Source organism: Eurosta solidaginis, chromosome 5 (genome assembly GCF_040869045.1).
Source record: "Eurosta solidaginis isolate ZX-2024a chromosome 5, ASM4086904v1, whole genome shotgun sequence".
NCBI lineage: Eukaryota > Metazoa > Arthropoda > Insecta > Diptera > Tephritidae > Eurosta > Eurosta solidaginis.
In genome coordinates this window covers 142,508,890-142,535,034 of record NC_090323.1, presented here as the reverse complement: position 1 = coordinate 142,535,034, position 26,145 = coordinate 142,508,890, and the positions used below count along the sequence as shown (strand labels likewise).

The 26,145-nt window shown below is 37.5% G+C and overlaps 1 protein-coding gene across 3 annotated transcripts in view; it reads left to right on the top strand.

The window, feature by feature from the left end:
- Window positions 1-26,145, top strand: part of Rab26 (RAS oncogene family member Rab26) — a 162,507-nt gene that overhangs the window by 104,645 nt on the left and 31,717 nt on the right. Inside the window, exons 1-2 of one of the 3 annotated variants that reach the window (XM_067788918.1) lie at window positions 8,171-8,732; window positions 11,041-11,151. The exons of the other annotated variants lie outside the window; for them this stretch is intronic. Coding sequence (XP_067645019.1) covers window positions 8,292-8,732; window positions 11,041-11,151 — 552 coding nt within the window. The 5' untranslated portion in view covers window positions 8,171-8,291. Of the gene's footprint in view, window positions 1-8,170; window positions 8,733-11,040; window positions 11,152-26,145 lie in introns of those variants that run through there. 3 annotated transcript variants of the gene reach the window in all.

Genomic DNA, 26,145 nt, shown 5'->3' with positions numbered 1-26,145 from the left:
ACTTCTTACGCATTTCTTGGAACACAGATGATTCAAAATTCCTACCTTGGTCAGAATGTAACTCCATTGGTACACCATACCTTGCAACCCAATCGTTTGTAACCACTTCTGCTACTGCTTCCGCTTCTTGGTTTGGGATTTGGTATACCTCTGGCCATTTCCTGAAATAAGCCATAACCACCAGTACGTATTTGTTTGCGCGGTTGCTAGTAGGAAATGGACCTGCGACATCCATGGCGATCCTTTCAAATGGTGCACCTGAAATACACTGCTTCATCTGACCATGACTTCGTGTTTTGGGCCCTTTCGCTCTGTTGCAAACCTCGCGGTTGGCAATCCACTTGGTGACCGACTGACGGGAACCAACCCAATAGAATCTCTGCTTAATTTTCTCGAGCGTCTTCGTAATTCCAAGATGACCTCCCCTTGGACCATAATGCAGCTCGCTGAGCACGTCCGGAATCCTCTTTCTGAGAACAACTATCAGTTTCTTCTTGCATTGACCATCCTCACTCTCCCATACTCGATACAAGCAACCGGATATCAATTCTAAACTGTTCCACTGTGCCCAATATGACTTCGCAATGGGACTCTCTGCTGACATCTCTATGCTTGGCATTTCGTTTCGTTGGAGCCCTTGCATACATGAGACAGATCTGTATCTTCTAGCTAACACTTTCTTAGTTGTTCCTTGTCCCATTCATCCGTACACGTTATAGTCATTAGCCGGACATCTATAATGTCTTCTTTAGCCTCGGGATTTGAACAGTGCTTGCATTCCAAACTACATGGTTTTCGTGACATTGCATCAGCATTTCCATGGGTACTAACTTTTCGATGCTCAATGGAAAAGTCATAGCTTTTTAGTCGCTCGATCCACCGTGCCAATTGTCCTTCCGGATTACGGAACTGCAGAAGCCATTTCAACGCTGCGTGATCTGTCCTGACGCGGAATCGCTGGTCGTAGAGGTATTTGTGAAAATGTTTAATGAACTCTACTAATGCCGACAGCTCTCTCCGTGTAACGCATTAGTTCCTATCTGGTTTTCCAATCGAACGGCAGTAATATGCAACTACCTTCTCCTGTCGACCAGTTGTGTTAAAACGCCTCCTATAGCATATCCACTCGCATCTCTATCTAGAATAAATGTTGCTCCTGGAATCGGATATGTCAATATTGGGGCAGTGCACAAACGCTCCTTCAATCTTTGGAAAGCCACTTCTTGCTCCTTCTTCCATTCAAAAGCTTTATTTTTTCTTGTAAGCTCATGGAGGCTATGGGCTACGCTGGAAAAGTTTGGTACAAATCGGCGGTAATATGTGCACAACCCAAGGAAACTTCTTAATTCATGCAGATTCTGTGGTCTTGGCCAATCCTTCACTGCTTCTATCTTTTCATTCGCGGTGCAGATGCCCTCCGTCGCTACTTTATGACCCAAGTAACTAACTTGCTTCTTGAACAGAGAACACTTTTTGGGACTACGCTTCAGACCAGCACCAGCTATTCTTTGGAAAACCTCCTCCAAGTTCTTCAGATGTTCTTCGAAGTTCTTCCCCAATACGATGATGTCGTCTAGGTACACTAAACATGTTTTCCAATGTAGTCCTTTCAGTACCTGATCCATGAGTCTTTCAAAAGTAGCAGGTACATTAAATAGTCCAAAAGGCATCACTGTAAATTGCCAAACACCATCACCGACACTGAAGGCTGTTTTCTCTTTGTCTTCCTCCTTCACTTCCACTTGCCAGTAGTCACTTTTCAATTCCAGTGTAGAAAACCATTTCGTACCAGAAAGTGCGTCCAGAGTGTTGTCAATTCTTGGCAATGGGAAGCTATCCTTTTTTGTAACGTCATTCAACTTCCGGTAGTCCACACAAAACCTCATTTTTCCATCCTTCTTCTTTACAAGTACTACCAGTGAGCTCCATGGACTAGCTGATGGTTCGATGACGCCGCTGTCGCTCATTTCTTGTATAATTTGACTCACAACTTCCCGCTTTGCCAGTGGAACACTATGTGGAGCTTGACGGATCGGCCTCGCATCTCCAGTGTCAATTTGATGTTTCACAACGTTGGTGCGGCCTGGTTTGGAGCCATCTTGGTCAAATATGTTCCCGTACTTTAGGAGCAGTTGTTTTGCCTTACTCTGATAGTCTTCCTCTAGTCCCTCCGTCCAAGCCATGATGTCATCTGAAAGATCAATATTGCTAGTTGAAACCTCTTCCTGGAGCTGTACACAATTGATTATTACATGATCCTCTTGACATCTTCCCAAAATAGCTCCTCTGGTAAGTTTGAGTGGTGACTTGAACTCATTAATTACTCTTACCGGGATACGTCCATCCTGTTTTGTTATAGTCAGGGTTTTTCCTACAAGTATGTTCGGTGTTGATTTGTTTGCTGCCTCGACAACCCACAATTTCTTTGTCCCACAATCTCCATCAACCTTTGCCCAGATGACTGCTTCTGATTTTGGTGGTATTTTGCTGACTCTCTTCCACCAGCACTCGTTTACTCGTAGACTCTCTCTTAGCCGAAACTAATTGGCACATCCATGTTCTTGTATCGCATCGTCTCGCTTTGCATATCGATCTTGATGCCTTGGTCGATTAAGAAGTCCACTTCTAATATGATTTCATCAACAATCTCTGCCACTATAAAATTGTGTAGTACCGTGACGTTCCCAATTGCTACTTCACATGCTACTTCTCCAATTACCTGGGTGTCCTCTCCCGTGGCTGTACGTAATCTTGCTCCAAGCAATGGTCTTATCTTCTTGTTAACTAAATCTGATCGAATGATGGAATGGGATGCACCCGTATCTATAGTCAGTGAACGTTCCTTTCCATCCACATATCCTCCGACAGTAAGATTGCTTGACCTTCTTCCAATTTGCGAGATAGAGATTATGGGACAATTGAGGGACCCAGCTGTCGCCACTTGCGGCTGACTCGCTTTAGTTTAACGATTGAGTGGATTTGGAGATTTTCTCATCTCCTTCAGCTCTGCGTTTACGGCCACCCACATTCCTGGAACTATTAGAACCGGTGCTGCAATGACGTGCAATGTGACCTGGGTTGCCGCACTTGAAACATTTCGTAACTCCAGTATTTTTCTGTTGTGACCCCTTCAGTGCTTCAAAAATTGTGTCTACCCAGTCTGGCCTTTCTACTTCCAAGCGATGAGCTTTGTACGTTGGCTAACTCAAAAGTGATGCTGTTTCCTGAGTCACTGCATGCGATACCGTTTCAGCAAATGTTAGTTTTGGATTCGCATATGTAGCTCGCTTCGTTTCCACGTCCCGTATGCCATTTATAAAACTCTAGATTTTTACCCTCTTGGTGTATTACACGGGTGCGTCCGCATTTGCGAGATGAGCCAATATTTCAACATCCGAGGCAAACTCCTGCAAAGTCTCATTCGCTTTTGCAACTCAATTTGGTATATCTGTTTTCTATGCTCGCTTCCATACCTTCGTTCTACAGCAGCCATCAATGCGTCATAACTATTCCGTTCGTACTCTGGAATAGTCTGTAAGATTTCAGCAGCTGGTCCTTTCAATGCTACGAAGAGTGCAGCAACTTTATCTTCAGCATTCCAGTTATTCATATTGCGGTCTTCTCAAATTGTAGCTTGAAGACCTGGAAAGGAACAGAACCGTCAAAGGATGGTGTTTTTACCTTTGGATTACTCGCTGAAACTGTTGGGCGATTTAGTTGTAACTCCTGTATACGATCTTTCAAAGCATCCATCTCGGCCTCCATTTTATCTTGTCGTTCACTAAAAGCCTCCAGCTGCGATGAGACTTTTGTTTCCTGTGCCTCCAGCTTCGTTGAGATATGCTCTTCCTACCGCTCGAGTTGTAATGTTATGCGTGCCTCTTGCTCTTTTAATTGTTCTACAATTTGTGACGCCATGTATGTTTTCTGTTCATCCAATTGTGCTTCAATCTTCGATGTGATGCGTGTCTCCTGCGATTCCAGTTGGGATGACATTTGTGACAACATTTCTTAAATACGCGTTTCTTGTGCTTCGATCTTTGATGTTATTCGTGTCTCTTGGGATCCTATCTTGGATGTTATACGGTTCTCCTGCGATTCCAGTTGGGATGCCACTGTTGATGTTTGTGCAGATATTGCAGCCAAAATCGTGTTCAAGTCTGTGTTCGTAACTGTCTGCGATGTTTCGTTTTTTTCTTCAATTTTTGTTGTTGTCTCGTCGGCATCAAGATGAAAGACATACTCTTCCACGTTAATTCCTCCTGCTTCCATTGCCTCTCGTAGTCGTGCCTGAAGTTCGAGTTTAATGCCGGTTGTATTCAATCCACGGCTCTCCAACTCCTTCTTCAGTTGCTGGATCTTCAGTTCACTCCACTTTGCCATGTCCAAGTTGCATTCGAAGTCTTTGGAGTTTATTCAACAATTCCGCTTATTCCAAATCTTCTTCTAACGTTCGAATCACTAAACTGTTGAATAAATAACTCCAATATTGAATAATGCAAAAATGGCCTTTATTAAAGTACTTCACTTATAACTCGCAACTAATAGCTTGCTTAAACCAAGCGACAATCAGTGCCTCTACTGTTGCTGCCTTTTATACTCTATGATTTCTCGTTCGCACCTTCTAGGCGCTTCCATTTCTAGAATTAACTAGTTGCTTATCAGCTATAAAATTACTACGTTTATAGCTTCTCATATGCGTGTGTATTTGTGAGCGACACTTCCACAATTATAATTGCATACTTTTGGGAGCATCTCAGATAAGATATCTGCATGTGTTTGTGTTGCTTCTCCGCTGCGTGTACGTACATATGTGTAAACATAATGATTGAATTATTGATGTGCATACAAGTCACTGCTTAGCATCGGCTTAGAGATGATAATATCCCTTAGTGCTGCTAATATTCGTTACAATATATTCTCTAGTGCTTCATATAGTACATATAAAGAAAATGCTTTTAATGGATCGTTTGGTACAGAAAACACTTTTTCTTTGCAGCGGACATAAAAATGTGGTGATATATTCGAAATTATGCCTTCTGAATAAATTATTTTTTTAACGGTTTTATTTAGTGAGCGTTGTTTACGAATTTTGTAATTGAAATTTCAGTAAATTCCCGATAAGCTACAAGCTTGACACTTGGAATGTAGTTCAGAGCCCGATGCCAATGCATTAATAAGAAGAAAAAACCCCGATAGGTGGCACATGGATAGATATATTTCAAAAAGTCGGACAGGAATAGAAATCGCTTTGTGAAAAAAGTTCCCGCTACGTGCCGCAGGGATCGTGATCAAAAAAACGTATTTGTGGTCCGATTTGCCTTATATTTGGAACAAATGTTACATACAGTCCAGTAGAAGTGACATCAAAATACTTTGGAGTTCGATGAGGGACAAGCACACGTGACGCTGAGTCGTGTAAAGTCTTTGGAAGGATTGTGTGTTGAGGAGTTAGATTGTAACGAATTGTCAGGAAAGAGTCCTTGTAATAATGAGGCATTAAATAGAATGAGAAATAATTGACAACATAAAGAAAATAATTATATGAAAATAAAATAATTTAAACAAATTTTAAGTTAGACGGTTTTATTGAAAATAATACACAAAGCAATAATAATACTAAAAGCCAGAAAATAATTAGGTAGGTCATCACAATCCTCATCAATCTAGGGCGTTGATCACACAATTAAATAAAAGCGTTGGGCGCGTGAAATTTCTAAAAACGTGAGGCGTAAGGTTAAGGTTCAGTTGGTTTTACTTATACATGCATATATGAAAATATAATTTGTAAATATATGAGCGGTTGACTATCAATAGAAATTTTACGCGACCCACGATTTTATTTATTTGTCTAATCAACGTCCTAGATTGTTATTTATTTATTTATTTATTTATTTATTAAGACTCTATTGAGTCTAGATCAAAACAAATTTCTACAGAGTAGCTTAAAACTAATTACAAATAACTTAAGCCTATAGGAACTCAAGGGATAAAGCATATGCTTTCATTCATTCATAATAAGTTTTAAAAGTTGAGGAGTGTGATGACTAGTACCTAGGGCCTACCTAATTATTTTCTAGCTTTTAGTATTATTATTACTTAATGTAAGTATTATTTTCAATAAAACCGTTTAACTTAAAAAAATTTGTAAAATTTTTTTTTTTTATACAATTAGCGTTACAATGCACGCAATAAAAGTCGCAACATTTGTGGGATAATAAATAAATGTTTGGTCCGCTGGTCCCTTTTCCTTAATTTCGGTCCTTTTCAGGCAGTAGCCACGATTTTGGCACTTTTTTTTCTTTTCCAAAGAGGTAAACATTCACCATACTGCCCACAAAATTTGTCACATATTAACCGACATATAATTTTCAATTTACTTCAATGGAATTCTTACCACAAAAATTGATCAGTCAATAAAATTTAGCAGAACAATGACATTTCACTAGGATAAATGTAGGCGAGGCTTTGAAAAGAAATGTGTTGGATCAAAACATTATCGTTAATTGTTTATGAAACAACTTACTTATCAAAAAAAATTCCTGTTTTAGTGGCTAGATATTTCGATCAGTTATCAAACACTTTTGGTGATAGATTTTTATCACTAGTCGAGCTAAAAGAATATATTTCAAATGCACGAGAGCCTCTAAGAAATTTCACAGGGCTTGCTACTGATGGAGCCATTGCGATATTCTTTGAGTTAAATGAATTAAAAACTAAGTAAAAGAATGAAAAAAATGTGTTTTATATTAAGTGTACTTGTCACTCAATTCATATTCAAGCATTTCGGGAGATATTGAGAGTTTGTGAAGGAATAATTATATCAACGTGCGAAACAAAAGGTAACTTATTCAAAATTCATGCATGGAATTTCTTTGCAAAAATTTTGAAAGCATAACTTGACGTTTGGTACGTCGATATATAAATCTTTCCGACCCAGTTTGGTGAGTTCGAGGAATTCTAGGACTATTGTGGTGAATACTAAGCATCTTGCCGCAAGCAATATTTTAACTGGAATTAAGGCAGCAATACTTATTGAAAGCGGTAACTTTATAAATGTTCAACGAATTCGGATTATCATACATTATCCTGAAGAGAATACTCCACTGGGATCAACCGATTACAGTAAAATATTTAAAAAAATATAAACAAAAAATAATAAATTTACAACAAACATGACGTAGCTGAATGCGTTTCTAACCATTTCAACTATCGTAGGAGTGCGAGTTCGACTCCCACCTACGGGAGAAAAGGCTTTGAAGAGATTTACAAGGTATAATCGAAACAGCTGTCGCCTTGTCCGTCCTGATGTCACGTAGTTTAAATTTTTCCCAAATGATTAAATAAATTATAAAAATTAAAAAATTGCTTCAAATAAATGTTTTCATACATTGAAAAAAGCAATATGGGCAATCCCCGATTATTAAAATCATACAAACAGACAAAATTGGTTAATTCGTTGTAGTTCTATAAATAGAACGAAAACAGCAACAAAACCAAAGTTTCTTTGAAAAACGCCGTACCAAGCATAGCTTTAACACATAATTGCATACGAAGTATGCAATGTGTAAAAAGATTAAAATATGCAAAAAGAAGGCAATTGGGAAAAACTTTACAACAGGCATGACGTAGCTGAATGCGTTTATAACCATTTCAACTATCGTAGGAGTGCGAGTTCGACTCCCTCTCCCGGGAGAAAAGGCTTTGAAGAGATTTACAAGGTATAATCGAAACAGCTGTCGCCTTGTCCGTCCTGATGTCACGTTGTTTAAATTTTTCCCAAATTATTAAAAAAAAATAATAATAATAAAATTTAAACAAATAAAATAAATAAATCATTTTAAGACAGAGAAAAACAATCCTTACGAAAATCCTTATGAAAATAAAAACGCACATTTATCCAAAAATACAATCAGACAATTAAAAACTTAAAAATGCACCGCAAATCAAGTATGAGACGTGAAAGTAATCCCAACGCCTCAAGTTCCACAACAAAAACCCAATATCATCAAACTCGATTCGACAATGAATAAAAAGATAATGACAGTTATATCAATGACACCGGTGATGTATTACGTCGTGAATCACTGCATAAACCCACCTGGCAGCACATTATTCCAGGGCAGCCACTAATAAATTCAAACTCCATTACGAGTTCGGATTCAAGAAAAAAAAGCGTCACATCAGATTCGGATGAAGATGAGTATTTGCGTCGACCAAGTGTTGTTGTTCACCATCACTACTATCACGAAAAGGAAGTACAAGAACAACTTCAGTTACCAATCAATCCAATGCAACAGCTACGACGTACCAGCTTACAAGGTGGACTTTGTTTTAAATCACCCAGTCGTGATGGTGGTACCAAAATAAGCAGACATCATACAAGCGCAGATTTAAAAATGACCTCCAATAAGAGTCCACTTTTGCAACGTAGAGGCAGTTTAGCACATTCAACACGAGCGTTCGGTTTTATCAAACATAGTGAAGCACAATGTGTAGATGGTGGCATGATGTCGGTGGAAAATGATACCAATGCCAAAATCGATGCGAGTCAAACTCCAAAACCAAATATTGACGGCATCACATTTTGCAGAAGTGCAGGTCGAGCTTTAATGCGAATGTTTTCTGGGGGCACGAGTGCAATTGTTACAGAGCCGCCACGTACATATAACACGAATAGTGTTAACATCCATAACGACGAAGGCGACGGAAGATATGATATGATGGGAAAGGTGATCAGGAATAAATCTCTTTATTTATTTATTGTTATATGTATGTATATACATCTGTCCATAGTATGTTTCAAGGTGTGGCAAAAGAAAACAAATTAAATATGTATATTTTCATGAGAAGTATATCAAGGTGTAGGTCTCGTAGACAGTACAAAAATTGCATACTCAGTATTTCCAATAAAATTTTAACCCTAGCTCGGCCGACGATTTTTACACCTATTTTTGGCCGACGCAGTCACCCCGGTGACTGCCAGAAAAAGAATAAAAGTGTTCAACCCGTTACAGTTGTCTATGACTCAAATTATAAAACCTTATTTTGTATTTTTTCTACCTAAAATTCATTAAAAAATGTAGGATTTTATGAGCTCGAGGCTTTGCTTTGAATAAAACACTATGTTAATATTCATATATTTATTTGGTCGATATTTCGACTTCAATCTGAAGTCATTTTCAAGATTGCATGGAAAGGCATGATCGACTGATATTAACATAGTGTTTTATTCAAAGCAAGGCCTCGAGCTCATAAAATCCTACATTTTTTAAATAAACAAGGCCATCAAAAATCAAAAATTATGTTAGTCATTAAGTTAGGATGTTACGGAAAATGAGTTTACAAAATTTATTAAAAATGTGTTTTTTTGATGGGAGAATTTGAAAAGTCACACCCCGGTGACTCGTCGGCCGAACTAGGGTTAAAATGGAGGTAGGTGAAAAAAACCCCTTTTTTATATTCGCCTTTAACTTGTTTTCGGTTTCATTAAATCTAAGTTGGGCGATACCAATCTTCAATTACCCAGCGTGCGCTCTCATACATACAAGAGTTTTGCTTAATCAAACCCTTAAAAAAATAATATTTTTGGACATTAAGTCCGACTTTATTGTTCGATTATCAAATAAGAACTAACTTTTACAATTCTTCTTTACTCTAATTTAGAGCTCAATTATATATTTTGAGTTTGTCAGGTGACGTTGCACCTGCATTTTTAGCCGTTGTGGTGTCACTTATCCGTGGGAGATAATCAAGTAGAATGTTCGCATTGTCACTTGATTTCGCTATTGCAATGTTTGTTGTGTTAACTTACATATATACTAAGGTTACATCTAATGATAAATACCACGAACATTAAGGGATATGCAAGCTGGAACACGCTGCATTTTCATATGTACTAAATCCATTCCATAATCAGTTATAAAGCAGATATTTCTTACAATCTTCTTACAAAATCTCGTTAAATGTTGTCGCTTTTTTTATAATTTGATATTAAAAGCCTTGTGAAGAACTTAAATTTTTTTTTAGGGGGAAACTTTAAGTCCCTTTTTTAAAATGTGGGCGTGATCGTTAGTGAATTTCCCTCAGATCTAAATATAATACTAAGGGTCGCAATTCTGCAAAATTTCTAAACGCTTGGTTTCCTCAAAAAGCGGTGCCCCTCTATTACGGCCGTTAATTATCACCCGCTTCACACCGTCATCAGCGGCACCGCTTTGTTATAAAGTTGGTTCACCGTCGCAGCCAATGCATGTCAATCTGATTTCACCGTTTTCCACATTTTTTGGGGTTTCTTTAGTTTTGTTTTTTATTTGTATACGTTTTCGCAAAAATTTTAAATTAAAAACTGGGTTTGTTTTTATTAATTTATTCAAAGAAGTCAAAAATTTGACAAATTCTTCATCGCTTTGGGTGCGGCGGTGAGAAAAAACGGTGACGAACGAGTTTGTACGTCATGACGGCCGTAATATTTTTCGCCCTGCCGCTATATTACGTTACGGTGAACTTCACCGTCTTCTTAGTTTCCACATAATAACTTTTACATTGCAAGATTTTTGACAACGTACTCTACCGCTTTGTAACGGGCGGCACCGCTTTCAAGGAAACCAAGCGTTAATTGAAATTAACGTCTTCTGATTTACGACTTCTAAAACTTTTAAATTTTCTTCTCCATAATTTTTATCATATAAGTACTTATTTAGTTTGACTACAATATATTTTACTGCACATCACAAGCCTGCCCATAAGATATGTATATTAAGTGGTTATAATTTTTTCTGTCATTTTTTTGTTTGAAAACTAATACGCCATATATCAGAGTTTGTTTCAAAAACGCCCTATCGCAGAATTTTTTTATAGACGCCAATGTCAAAATGTGTTGAATTTAAGATCAGAAAGTGTTTTTGAAATAAATTCTAAAATAGGGCGTTTTGCTAAAATTTTTTGAAATAGGGCGTTTTTGATTTTTGCTTCTTTTAATGTTCGGTTAGATTCTCACTATATTTTGAATTTTGAATAATTTTGTATTACCTCTATTAGGTTATCATGTTGGGAGATTCGGGGGTCGGTAAAACGTGTGTACTCATCAGATTTTATGATGGAAAATATATGCCAAGCTATTACATAACTACAGTAGGCATTGATTTTCGGGTAAGCTCTACAATGGAGAAAGGTTCGCTGTAAAGTAAAAGAAAACTGTTGCACGCAAATATATCGTTTGGTTTTCGTGATTGACTCATGTTTTTAATTTTCATTATACAAATCTGCATATTGTTTTTAATTTTCATTATACAAATCTGCATACTTACTACGTATGTATGTATCTGTTCTCAAACCCCACCTATTTTCACATATAATTGTACATGTGTTTGTAAATCGATGTATGTATAATATTGATTAAATTGAATTCCACTAAGTGTGATTGGCAGTTGAATATGATTTTCTTGTAAGGCATAATGTAATGATAGAAGGTGGACGAAGATTTGACAGCTGTCATATCGAACGCCCTTAGCTCCAGTGAGCTCCAGGTGGTATTTTGGAAGTACAAGAGAAAGGGGCATAAAAAAGAGCCCGATTTTTAAAATAGTACTTAATTTCATACTTTTTTATTTATTGTTAGAATTGGCTTGTAGAGAAAAGAAACAATTTGAAATACAATTTAAGTAAAAAACACATGTTTTGTTTGGGCTTAACAATCATTAGCGATTTTTTGATATTGAGAAAAAGTATGAATTATAAGCGTTTTATCGCTTAAATTAAAATTCAATTTAAAAGGAAAGTCAAGCGCTGCGTTATTTAGGTAGAGAATCAGAGAACAAAATGCAAAGATACCAAGCTATTCAAAAATAGGACTGGCGCTCAGTAGAAACGAATATCTTCAAAGATACAGCAATCATTTCCATGTATCTATGTAGGTTGCGAAATTTTAAGAAAAAACACTAATTTGACGTATGAAATTGGCGATTTGTTAAAGTTTTATTTATGTTTTAGGCAAATTTAACGTTAGAAAAAATTATTTTACATCGAAATTGACATAAGACTAGCATTACTTACAAAATACTTATATTCTATTACAAAGTTTTTCTTTTAATTTAATTTTACCAAGTTTTTGAAATTAATAAATTGAGATAAAATTAAATTAATAATTGGTTTGTATTATTTTACATATTTATTTGTATACATTTTGCAATAAATGAAGATAGAATAATGGCGGTTATAACAATGAATTGAATTTGGTAATAACGGAAATAAAAATATGTTTTTTCTTTGTTACTTTGAAACCGGTTTCACATTTCTTTTCCATTCTCTCGTAGCAAAATACGCGGATTGCTAAGATTCCAGCAGTGAAAATTATATACATATGTAAGTACATGGAGCGCAAACTGTAATGAAAGTTATTCATGATTATTTAATGGTTTTAGTACTTGTAATAAAATTTGCAAGACTTACTGTGCAATTAAGGCTTCATTAATTTATTAAGCGACTTTATGCGGAAATACATTCGGCTTCTAAAAAAGAGCCTTTTTACTTCAAAGACGAGGTCGATACTTTCGCTCATTTGTATAAGCCTTTCAATGTAGAAGGAATTTGTTTCCAGCAAAGTTCCGTTTAGCTGGTAAAAACTTTGATCGAGCTCCATAATTTTATTCAAAAAATCTCGTAAGGGTTTTATCAGTCCTCCTCTGCAGATTTCTGTAACGTAAGTTTCGGAGGTGTCGTCACTAACACAATCCCATAGTTGAAGCTTCCGTATAATGTACCCTGCAACATATTCGAGAGCGTCTTCATGCAACTGGGCTATGTCTGTATGACTGGAGTGCACTAAACAGTTCCCTTACTTTGCTTCCTCGCTAGCAGCATCTTCTTGCTCGTCCAATAAACTACTTTGATGGTCTACTGCATCAAACCCCAACTACTCCGTGTCGTCCGCCTCCACATTGCCACGTGCTGACAGAAATTCTGCTATTTTATAAGCCAGGGAACTTATTAAATAAGTATATATATATACTACCAGACCCGGCAGACGTTGTTCTGCCCTAAATTTGGCCTATCTGCATACATTTTAATAAGCTTTTTCCGTCTAACTCTACCCTACCCCTCTACACTTTTTCCTAATCTTTTTATTCACTCCTCCCTCCGTCTTTTTCGCTTCATCTCCATCTTCGTCTCATTCTATTTCTTTCTCAGTCTCCCTCTCTCTTTTCTCTTCTCTCAAGTTTTTCTCCTTCTTCTTCATCTCTTATTGACAGTCCCAGAGGTTGGCGTGTATTTTGTTCCAGTCCCATCCTGAGTCTCAGTCCCGGTCCCAGTCCCAATCCGAGTCTCAGTCTCAGTCCCAGTTCTAGTCCTAATCCCAGTTCCAGTCCATATCTGGTATACTTCCCGGAAAAAAGCATCGTAAATACTAATATAGGCAAATTTATATACGAAATTTCAGGCAAATCGAATAGGACGTATGTAAATAGGTATATGGGTATTATTAATTCTTGTCTTTATTTCGGCTTCGCATGCATATTTATCAGTTTTGCCAGGTTGATGCAACTAAATCGAATATCACAATGAATTTTAGAGCTCTCAGCAACAGCTTTCATTTGATATCCATAATACACACACATTCCAGGGGTATACGGGTCCATGTTTTGGCCTATATCTCGAGACCCTAGTCACTCAGCGGTGTAAAACTTACTCTGTATTATAGCACACATCAACAGCTTCAATTTGATACCCATAATATAAAAACACATTCTAGGTGTATGCAGGTCCATGTTTTGGCTTTTATCTCGAGACCGTAGTCACCCAGCGGTGTAAAACTTATTCTGTACTTAAGCATACATCCACAGCTTCAATTTGATACCCATAATGTAAAAACACATTCTAGGTGTATCCGTGTCCACGTTTTGGGCTATATCTCCAGACCCTAGCCTCCCAGTTGTATGAAAATTATCATGTACTATAGCACTCATCAACAGCTTTCATTTGATATCCATATTGTATAAACACATTCTAGGAGTACCCGTGTCCACGTTTTGGCTATATTTGGAGACCCTAGCCTCCCAGTTGTATGAAAATTATCCTGTACTATAGCACTCATCAACATTTTTCATTTGATATCCATATTGTATAAACACGTTCTAGGGGTACCCGGGTCCACGTTTTGGGCTATATCTCGAGACCCTAGCCTCCCAGTTGTATGAAAATTAGCCTGTACTATAGCACTCATCAAGAGATTTCATTTGATATCCATATTGTATAAACACATTCTAGGGGTACCCGGGTCCACGTTTTGGGCTATATCTCGAGACCCTAGCCTCCCAGTTGTATGAAAATTATCCTGTACTATAGCACTCATCAACAGCTTTCATTTGATATCCCTCTTTTGTATAAACACATTCTAAGGGTACCCGGGTCCATGTTTTGGGCTATATCTCGAGACCCTAGCCTCCCAGTTGCATGAAAATTATCCTGTACTATAGCACTCATCAACAGTTTTCATTTGATATCCATATTGTATAAACACATTCTAGGGGTACCCAGGTCCACGTTTTGGGCTATATCTCGAGACCCTAGTCACCCAGTTGTATGAAAATTTTCCTGTACTATAGCACTTATCAATAGTTTTCATTTGATATCCATATTGTATAAACACATTCTAGGAGTACCCAGGTCCACGTTTTGGGCTATATCTCGAGACCATAGTCACCCAGGGGTATGAAAATTATCCTGTACTATAGCACTCATCAGCAGCTTTCATTTGATATCCATATTGTATAAACACATTCTAGGGGTAGCCGGGTCCACGTTTTGATCTCAAGACCCTAGGCACGTAGCGAAAAAACAGGTAGACGCTGGCCGATTCTCAGACCTACCCAATATGCTCTCAAAATTTCATGAGAATCGGTTCAGCCGTTTCGGAGGAGTTAATCCTCTAACACCGTGACAGAAGAATTTTATATGTTAGATAACCTTGACATATCGTCGGTGCGCTAACGAAACAGTTATTTGTTTTTTTTTTCAAATTTTTTTATTGCATATTTTATTATCACTATTTCTGCATATGCCGTTTTTTTATATCTCTTTTGGTTTATTATTATGTACTTACTTGCTTATAATCGCTAGCGAAAGTGCTTTAATTTCAATGTAAAAATAATTACAAACTATCTCGCTTCCCAAGGCAGCCGATTCTATAAACCGGAGCGACTGGGGATTTTTTCCGACCAAGGGCTGTCATTTCAGTGTAACCCCATTTAAATTGTTGCGTCCCTCCCACAAATTTTCATCCTCCCAATAGGTCCTTGCAGCGGCACTGCGCCATATTTTCCTGCTCCGAGAGGGTGTCGAATTCAATCCGGGACATGTACCTGACCCCGGTCCAGAGAAATGGTTTTGCTGCGTTTGCCGGAAAATAATCTTTTTAGGACCGTCACACTCTTGTCAGTGTGTCACGTGCAAGGGATGGTTGAATCTGATAGGATGTTCTGAGCTAGACCCCAAAACCCGACGTCCTCGTATCTTTTATAAATCTTTTGTGGCTCCTTGCTGTTCACGCCCAAGGGCATCCCGTAGTCTGCACCTTAGCGCCCCCACTACCTACTAGCAGCCCCACTGATCAGCAAGCCACAACAAGTACTCGCTGCTGCTCGCACCCTACGGAGCCACCAGCTCATACGGCCGCTCCTACTCATAAGTACAATCTCCGTAGTAGAGTCGGTAGCAATGCCGAGCATCAGCCACCGCCTCGTTTTCTTCTCACCCTCTGCTCGACACTAGCATTCGAGTAGGTCAGGAAAGTATACTCTTAGTCACTACCACCATTTGCCAGCACAGAATATATATGTTTGCGACATCTGGCCAATGCGGCTCCAGCCTTGGATGGTGCCACTTTCCTAGATGTTCTGGTCTCAGCGACAGCAACTCCCGAAGGGTTTCATCACGCCATGCTGTGAGGCCGCAAACCCAACTACATCGGGTACCCAAATGCCTACTCAGGGACGTCAAGTGCCAGGGCCACAACAGAAATTGCATTTTGGCCTCCCTCAACTCAGGCGTAGTCATATATCACTTACCCGTTACACTTCAGAATTCTGCAGTTAAACTGTAATGGGTTAACTGGGAAGATCACGGATATAGTTGATTTAATGAAACGGCATAACATCCGCATTACAGCGATCCAAGAGACCAAACACACAGCAAAATCTGCTCTGCAGACCTGCTCTAGCCATGTAGTTCACAGAAAAGATCGCGAGAGCGGAAATGGACGCGGTCTCGTGTTTATTACCCACCACTCAGTGCAATATAATCTATTTGATCCCCACATCGGAATCACGCTACCGACTGCCTTAAACCCTAAAATCTTGGGTGTGACGTTCGATGAGGCTCTAAATTTTGGAGAGCCTGCAACCGCAATTGTATCGAAAATCCAGAGCCGTAATTAAATCCTCAAATCTCTTGCCGGCAGCACTTGGGGTAAAGAGAAACAAACGCTCATTACTACTTACAAAGCAATTGACCGGCCGATTTCATGCTATGCGTCCCCGATATGATCGCCAAGCCTAAAATTATACTCACTGGAAGAAAATACAGGCCTGCCAAAATTCTGCCCTCAGATCCGCTACGGGCTGTCTTCTTATGTCCCCAGAACATCTCGTACGCAATGAGGCGAGAGTACTCAGTATTAGGAAATGAGATGCTAAACAATGAAATGCTAAACAGTTTCTGTTGAATACCCAGAAACCTGGGCACCCCAACAGACATCTGATTGATGGGGCTACACCTCCCAGTGGTTTAAGGGGTCATCTCCGTAAGCATTATGAGTAAATACGGCAAAAATTTCACACATTTAACTGGTACCACACATCACAAATATTTGTTTTTTTTCCGCAGAAAAAAACGTTTTTTTACCCGATTTCGTTAAGTAAACAAACTTTTATTTGATAATTGTCACACATTTGATAGAAAGAAAAGTCAACACAAAGCAGAATTGGACAAAAAAGTGATGCCGTTGCATATTTAAGATGGCAGCGTTAGAGCGAGAAATTGCTTACATCCGTCACCTTCTATTAGTTCGTCATGTTGTAAGGGACTATTATGTTAAACAAATGTAAACAAATGAATTAACCCTATGTGGTGCATGTAGCATTTTATCACTTATGTTTTTTTTTTTGCTCTGCGCCTTTTCATACTTCTACCTTCTATGATCTAGATGGATTTGTAGCGCATTACAAAGCTTTATAGCTTTACAACTTCCGCCACCCAATTGTCAACTTCACCTACTCGAGGCGAATCCTGTTACAAAACCTTCGGGTAGTATCTTTATCGCCACAACAACAACAACATAGTCTTTTAAGCTGCGAAGTATTATAAGGGTACACGTAATTACTGTTCTTAACGTGTTACTATCACAAATGATGTTTTTTCTTAATACAAAATATCTGCTACAAATTTAGAACTATGTATACAAAAATTTCTCAAATTAAGATTTTTTTCTTTATGACATTAAAGTCTCATTCTGTATGGGAGAACTGTGAAATTCTATTACACTTTGTTCAATACACTTTGAATTTTGAAATATTCAAGAAATGGAGATTCCATTGAAACGGGCGCGACACTTTGTGCAAAACTTTTATAATTTCACAGAAAACTGGTAAAGTAAATATTGGATTCTTATATGTACAAAATACTGCAAGTTCGAAATATAGCCATATAAATTACAATTAAAGGCTTTAATAGGAAGTCCTCAGAAAAGGTCAAGGGACGTTATAAAATTGATAAATTGTCTGGAGCACATTTACATACCATACACTGTAAAATTTTCGCACTGAACTCACTAAAACCGTTATACCAAATCTATAATTTAAATCAGAGCCGGCCACACATATACTAAAACAGAGCCGGTCACACAAATACTAAAACAATTGCATAAGTGTGTGTAAAAATTGAGTGACAACTCCCCACTAAAACTCCACGCTAAAAAAAATGTGGACTGTGAGGTTTGAAATTAAAAAGGACTATTCCTGACTATATTTGCTTATATCCGTATAACTAAGAACGCGGAGGTCGAGCTAGCCAGATAAAACTTTTTTATAAAAGAAGGTATGGTTTTTCTTCAATGCAAAATTGCTTTTAAAAAATTCACTTTTTCATTAAGAAAGAACTATAAAACAAAGTAAATGTAAAGACAGAAATATATATTTTCAAAACATAAAGTTATTCAAAAAAAAAATTTATAAAAATTAATAAAACTAAGTAGAACGTATAAAAAGTTACTTATATTAAATTGTCAATATTTATTTCCTCGTATATTTATTTGGCTCGTACAAAGAACTATAAAACAATGTAAAAGTAAAAATATTTTCACATTATTAAGTTTTAAAAAATTTTATGTTCAAAGGAACTTCATAATACTAACTAAAACGTATTAAAAGTCACTTTAACATTGCAGCATATTTAGTTTTTATTATGTGCCCAAAAAGTAGCATGGACTTTTCCTTTTGCATTCACTGTTGATTTTAGTGAGTGACAAGCGAAAGCAAACGATCGTGATCACACATCGTTAGTGTCGGTGTGAAAATACGAACTCAAATTGCACAATGTGCAACTTTTGGCCGGCTTTGATTTAAATTCTTCCTACTGACACTACATTGAAAAAAAAAAAAAACATTTCTCAACACTTTTAACGGGCGCAACATTTCGTTGGGACTGGCTCGACTTGGTTCATTTTTTTAGTGCCTTGAAAATAACCCCGGTGGCTGCACTGTATGCCAATCTGCACATCCGCACTTGCAGGCTTGGTGGTAAAGAACATAGCGTTAACAACTCCAACAAGATCAAAGCGTCATGGCGGCTTAAGTGCATACCATAGGGCGATACCATAGGCAATAGTAGGAAAGCGACATCAAATATTGGGTGAACAGAGTACCATAGCTGCACTTCGATGAGGCTCTTATAGCCACAATAGAGGCGGCAGGTTGGCGCAAGGGCGCTCAAATGGTGTACGAGCTGATACACGTGTAAAGCGATGGTTCCATAGTCGGTGTATACCACAATCCTGACATACAAAATCCCATAATGCAAAATCCCGAAAAATATAACCCCAACATGACCAAATCCTGACAGTTCATGATCCCGAGGAGACCAAGCACCGATAATTTATTATTCCAACAGCACGAAGTCCCGACCATTCATAATCCCGACACGACCAAATTCCAACAAAAAATTCTGACAAAAATCCTGAAAAAATGTAAACAAATGGGAAAAAACTCATGATGACCTAAAAAATACACATCTTCGGCATTGTTCTATTATTTTCGACATCTCTGCACAACAACACCTAACTCAACTACGGCTACGCGATCCACAGTATTTCTGTGTAGGGCACCTTTCTACAAAGAAAGCCTTCGGCCGCGCTTATAAGTAATTGAGGGGATGTGTGGAATAATGGTATAAGTCGAGTTACACCGTTTTTCCATAAATCAACTAAATAAAAAGAGCACGATTACATACACATACCATATTAGTCTTAGAAAATAATAGTGATATTTAACAAAGATATTATCTTCATTTATGGAAAACGGTATAACTCTCTAATAAAATTTTGCAGTAGTGAAGCGTCAAAATGGTATGAAAATATATTCAATGTCGTAGACCAGAAAGAACTGAAAAATAACAGAATTGAAGTGGTTTCAAAAACAACTAAGCAGACAGAGAACTCCATTGTTAAAATTATAAAAAGTTTAAAAATGATAAAAGTAGTAAAAAAAAAATTGCTAAAAATAACAAAAAGAAATAACAAAAAGTTATAAGCAGATCTAAATAATAGAATATAATGTATTGAACAATGGTTATTAATGTATCTACTATTTTGTTTAATAAAGTATCTCAATCAAAATATTTGATATTCGATCTATGGAATAACGGTATAACTCAAAAAAAAAAAAAAAAAAAAATCATCCATTTTCTAATAAAATTATGTATATATAAAATTTATTACTTTTTCTTCTCAAAGAATCATACTATCTAAAATCCTACCAAGTAGGATTATTATAAATTTATTTTTAACTGCATTGTTAAGTTTTTTTCACTTTTCTCAAAAGGTTGATTCTTGAGTTATACCGTTATTCCACACATCCCCTCAATTACCCCTAACCGATCCAACACCGGCTACACGAACCACTGTGTTTCTGCGTACACGTAATGTGCAATAACGAAGTTCTAGTAAATTTGTCTGGTTTGTGTGTTGTTGAGATCTGTAGTTGTCGGAATTTTGCCTAGTCGAGATATGATGTTTTCGGGTATACTATCTTGTCGGGGCTTAGTTGTGTCGATGTTTTTTTATGTCTGGGTCGTGCCCTGTCGGGATTTCTGTATTGACGAGATTCTGAAAGTCGGGATAATCAGTTGCATCCTTCCAAAGTAAGCGTAGATGTGGGTCTATGGCCCCAGCGGGTTAGGGGGCTTAGAATATACACGCGGTTGGTATGCCTGTCGTAAAAGGCGACTAAAATATCAAATTGATTCAAGGGGTTGTGTAGCGCAATATATAGCTTCTCCAACCCAATTGTCAACCTCACCTACCCGTGGCGAATCCTGTTCCATTAACCGCCGAGGCTCTGGTAACCCCGAACTCCTGATGTATCTAGGGGGTGGGCGGACGGTATGGCCTAGAAGTTTGCATGTGGTCTTACTAAATCGTTCCCGAGATGGTCGGGCTAGCAACTTTATGGTGTTTGTTACCGGAACGTACCGAATCTACATCCAGGAAAGGACCATCAACATCGATAACACTCCCCAAGGTCTTCGGCAAGTGTTCTTATCGCTAGGGTCTATCGTATAGTGTGCTTATCCGGAAATACACAACTAACACAAACTGCCAGATCACAATAGTATTTTTCTGGCGAAAGTAGTATCCGTGATCAAAGCAGTAGAAATATTGGAGGAAAATAGCTTAAGCTACTGCCATGTGTAAGCCATCCCAGAAAGGATCGTGATAAGGAGAAGTATGCATCTTTGGTGACTTCCTGGGCATATGATAATAGATGGAATGAAAAGGCGAATGAGCTAGTTAAAGGGTGCATTCATTAAAACATGTACCGTAGACGTCTCAATCGAAAAGGCGATAGAAAGACTAACAAAGTTACTGTTATTATTAAAAAGAGAGGACTGCAGGCTCATCATGGGTATTTGACCGAACTCTGCCCTCTGTGGAGACATGCTTTTCAATAAAGCTTGGTCAGTGAAATTAGATGTAGGTAATGCGAGCTGGAAGGGGAAACGATGGAGCACGTTCTGTGCTCGTGCTCTGCACTCGGTAGGCTAAGACTCAAACTATTAAGAGTGGTACAGCTATCAGAGCTGGATGCAGAAAGTAGCACTGGTTCCATTATGCTCCTGGAATTTGCCAGGAGGACGGAATTATTTTATAACATATGTAGATCCTGATTTTTCATAGGGTCTTTCAGATTGGTCGTTGAGCAAACTCCTGGTAGCACAATGGACTTATTCAGTCTAAGTTAGGTCTTCATGGATCGGCCAGTTCAATCTGACTTAACCAATATTTTCGAGACTTCTTGTATTTTTAAGGCTTTTTGAAAATATGTGCATTAGACTGGGTCGATTTATTAACCGGTATCGCGCCATCGATTTTTCGATAGGATTTGGGCTCAGGAAAAAAAGTTCCACTACGCATACCCAAAAAAATAATTTTCGAGCCTGCGAAATTTTTTTTTTTTTTTTGGTTTTTGATTTTTAAGGTTTTTTTCATAATAGATATTTTCGATATATTATTATTATTATTTTTTTTTTCAAAAAACTGTTATCGCCAATGTTTTTAGCAGAAATTTTTGGGTCGGACAGGGTATACATATGAACATTTTTTTAGTAGGTCATGAAAAATACTTTAAAAATCAAAAACCAAAAAACAAAAAATTTCGCAGGCTCGAAAATTATTTTTTGGGGTATGCGTAGTGGAACTTTTTTTCCTGAGACCAAATCATATCGAAAAATCGATGGCGCGATATCGGTTAACTTTCGTCCATACAAATCGACCCAGGTTAATGTACATACATATGTACATATATGATTTATATATTTTTTCTGTTTATTATTAAAAATTGTTTCTCAAAAATGTTATTAATTTTTATACTCAGTTGAGCATAGCTATATATTAATTGATTGGATAACGGTTGGTTGTACATGTATAAAGGAATCGAGATAGATATAGACTTCCATATATCAAAATCATCAGTATCGAAAAAAAATTTGATTGAGCCATGTCCGTCCGTCCGTCCGTCTGTCCGCTAACACGATAACTTGAGTAAATTTTGAGGTATCTTGATGAAATTTGGTATGTAGGTTCCTGGGCACTCATCTCAGATCGCTATTTAAAATGAACGATATCGGACTATAACCACGCCGCCTTTTTCGATATCGAAAATTACGAAAAATGAAAAAAATGCCATAATTCTGAGTAAATAATAATTACCTGTAAATATACACATATTTCTATTTTTACATATTACATATTTATACTTTTATTTATTTGAAATTTTTCTATCTTTCTACAAAACAATATTTATTTTTCTTGTTTGTTTTGCCATTTTGTTTAGGATTTCTTCATGAGTTACTTCAATAGTAGAGTGGATGTTGAGTAGAGCCAGTCCATTCATCCTCTCCTGGCCCATTGTATTTCTTAGATAAGCTTTAACCTTCGAAAGGAAGACAAAGAGCGTTCACTAGGAGCAACGGAAACTGGAAGCGTCGCAGCAATTTTTATATAACGATGTACCGTAAGGAAAAAAAGACACGGAACAATTATTTAATGCATCAATGAACGTGCTTGGTCGCTCCTCCTTTGGGATTGTCAAACAATGCCTGAAAAAGTTTTTCTATGTTTTTTATTATGATGTAATACAAAAAAATATTCTTGATCATAGTTTCATTTGATTTACTTGATGAGAGATTTCTTTCATTGCATTTTTATTGAGAGGTGGGTAAAGCCGCGTCTAAACCGCACATGTTTTTTTAATTGATCTCTAGAATTTCAACAACGAAGCAAAAATGTATAGGTAATGTCGATACAAAATTACACTTTTAGGGACTCCTCTTCGTTTGCAAGAAAACATTCTTTTTGTAGACAAAGCATTTGCCTACTCTCAAACAAAATTTTATAGATTTATTCCAAAAAGCCTGTGAGTTATTAACTTTTCATTAAAATATTCCTTATTTTTTTTAAATACCGTATCTTGCAAACGAAGCGGAATCTCGAAAAATCGCTCAAGTGTATTTTTGTATCGACATTTCCTACATATCTTTGCAGTCTTTGTTGAAATTCCAGAGATCAATGAAATTACATTGGCGGTTTTGACGTGGCTTTACTCAGGTGAAACATACGAAATTGAGATGACTTCTCTCAGTGTGAATTATTATTTAATTTTATTCTTTCGCAGTTTCATTATTGCTTTTAATGCTCTTTTCTTAACAGGGGTTTTAAAAGTGAATAGAGTAATTATTCTAGTACAGACGTATATTTTTTAATTTTCGGAAATTTCGGGAGGGGGTGGTTTGAACCCATCTACTCCCCACCCCCCTGAATACGCGCCTGCTCAGAGTGCTTGCCAAACACTGCCGAGGGGCGACCCCGCTTAGAAAAATTGTCTTCTAATTGAAAAAACTTGTTTCTAAAATTTTTGATGTAGCTTTGCCCGGGACGTGAACCCAGGATCTTCGGTGTGGTAGGCGGAGCACGCTACCATCACACCACGGCGGCCGCCATATCTTAAGCATAGACGTCAAAAAAACAAATACACACGATAACCTGCTTTGTAGAGATACTTTCGTCTTCTTAATTGAGTATCTTTTTATCAACCACTAAAGATAGCTGGCAATATGCGCCACCATATTGAAAATCCTGTCAAAATGCTAATAAGTAGATGGCTACTACCTGAACATCCTGTATGGCTATTAGCGGATAAGATATCACACTTGTTTTGTACACAATGGGCGCTTTCAGGAAACACAAATGTTGAGCTGTCGTTGGGTTATATTCAAAAAACTCGTATTTGTGGTCCGATTTGGCTCATATTTGGAACAAGCATAGGTGGCGCTGAGTCGAGTAAGTCTTTGGGAGTATTATGTATTGAGGATTTAGATTATAACAAATTGTCAGGAAAGAGTCATTGTAATAATGAGGCACTAAATGAACTAAATATAATGAGAAATAATAGGCAATTAAATAAAAACTAAAAACTTGAAAATAAAATAATTAAAAAAAATATTTAACTAAACGGCTTTATTGAAAAGAATATTTAAATTAAGTAATAATAATACTAAAAGCTAGAAAATAATTAGGTAGGTCCTAGGTACTAGTCATAATACTCCTCATCAATCTAGGACGTTGATTATACAAATGCTAAATAAAAGTGTTGAGCGCGTGAAATTTCTAAAAACGTGAGGCGTAGCATAACCTGATTAAGGTTCAGTTGGTCTTACTTATACTTATATGAAAATATCATTTGTAAAGATATGAGCGGTTCACTATCAATAGAAATTTTACGCTACCCACGCTTTTATTTATTGGTATAAGCAACGTCCTAGATTGATGAGGAGTGTGGTGACTAGTACCTAGTAGAGGTTTACGCCGATCACTTTATCGGCGCCGCCGGCGTAGGCTCTATTATATACCGGCGGCGGCTGCGTGGGCGGCGTGGGCGGCGCGCCGTCGTACGCCGGTGTTCGTACTTTAAAAAGCTTGATTTATATAATATTTATAATATATAAAGGTTTTATTTGTATGTATTTAAGGAAATCAAGGTATAGGCCATTTCGGAAAGATTCGGGGTTTTGCTTAAAAAACTCACAGATCGTTCAAAAATTGTAAGGAGTAGCTCTTTGTGGAGGGATTGTTCCTCGTTCACTTACTCCAGGGAGGTTTCAAACCTAACCCCGGTCTTTGGAATTGGTACTGCTGCGTCTGCTGAAAAGAAATAGAGATACATAAAATGGTCACACTTTTGTCTGTATATATATACAAAGCGTAGTTTCACCTGGGGTTAACTCCTAATAATCGTCGCGAACACAATTTCTTTAAATCATTTGTGGCTCCTTGGCGGTCACGCACAAAAGCGACTTACGGTTGCTATTATTGATCTATTAATACTCATGACTCTGCCAGCAAAGAAGCTATAGGACTGCGACTTCGAACTCATATGTACCTTCGTCGACGTCACTTTCCTAGAAACTCTAGGTGTAGCTCCGAAGACTTTCTGACGGATGTTTTTGTCGCACTATGCTGCCGAGCTACACCAGAGAAACACCTTGAACCGTTAGGGAGTGACTATTCGGCCAAGGATGCCGCCCTCGAAGTCATAAGCAGTCTAAGTTGATGTCATTTCGTAACTCATGGGAGATAATCGTATAATACTCGGCTCATCTACATAATTAAAATTTTACAAGGACCCTGCATAAAATTTTTAAAATGTAGACCAAAGTTTGCAGACGTTTGTGTTCACAACATTGATTCCAATAGTCTTCGTTAAATCAAAACGATATTTTAGAATGGATGACAGCTTCAGTTATCAGACTAGTTCGACTGTCGACTTCGTTAGGGTAGTAGCGCACACGGTCATTAGTTCGACTGTATTGGGAAAGCTTTTGATTCACCACTTTGAGTGTTCTTGAGAAGGACAAAGCCCCACCTGGTTAATATATGTGCCTACGTGTTCACATTTGTAAAAGGAACCATAACGCGTAGGTTATATTTAAACTTGGTTGGTAGGCTATAAACAATGTGATTCATTGCAAGGGAATAGTTTTGGATAGGGCCGCCAACTTTAGGAAATGGCAAACCGGGAGACTTGGGTGTTGAAGGATGAAGTGTGGAAATCAAAATTTACATTTCATACGCTATTGCATAGTTTTGCAAATAAAGAGCAGGTGTTTAAATTTAAGCCCAAGTGATTTTTTAAACCATTCTCATACGTACATATATCCTCAACTTCAGTATGAAGTAAGAGTCATTTCAAAGGAGTTTTAATGCCCCTAGAACCTACTAAAGGATTTTGCATCACTGATTTCGCTTATTCCTTCAGCCAATCGCAATGTAATTTTTTTTTTAAATCGGCACCTTTTTTGGGTAATTTGCTTTTTTTAACA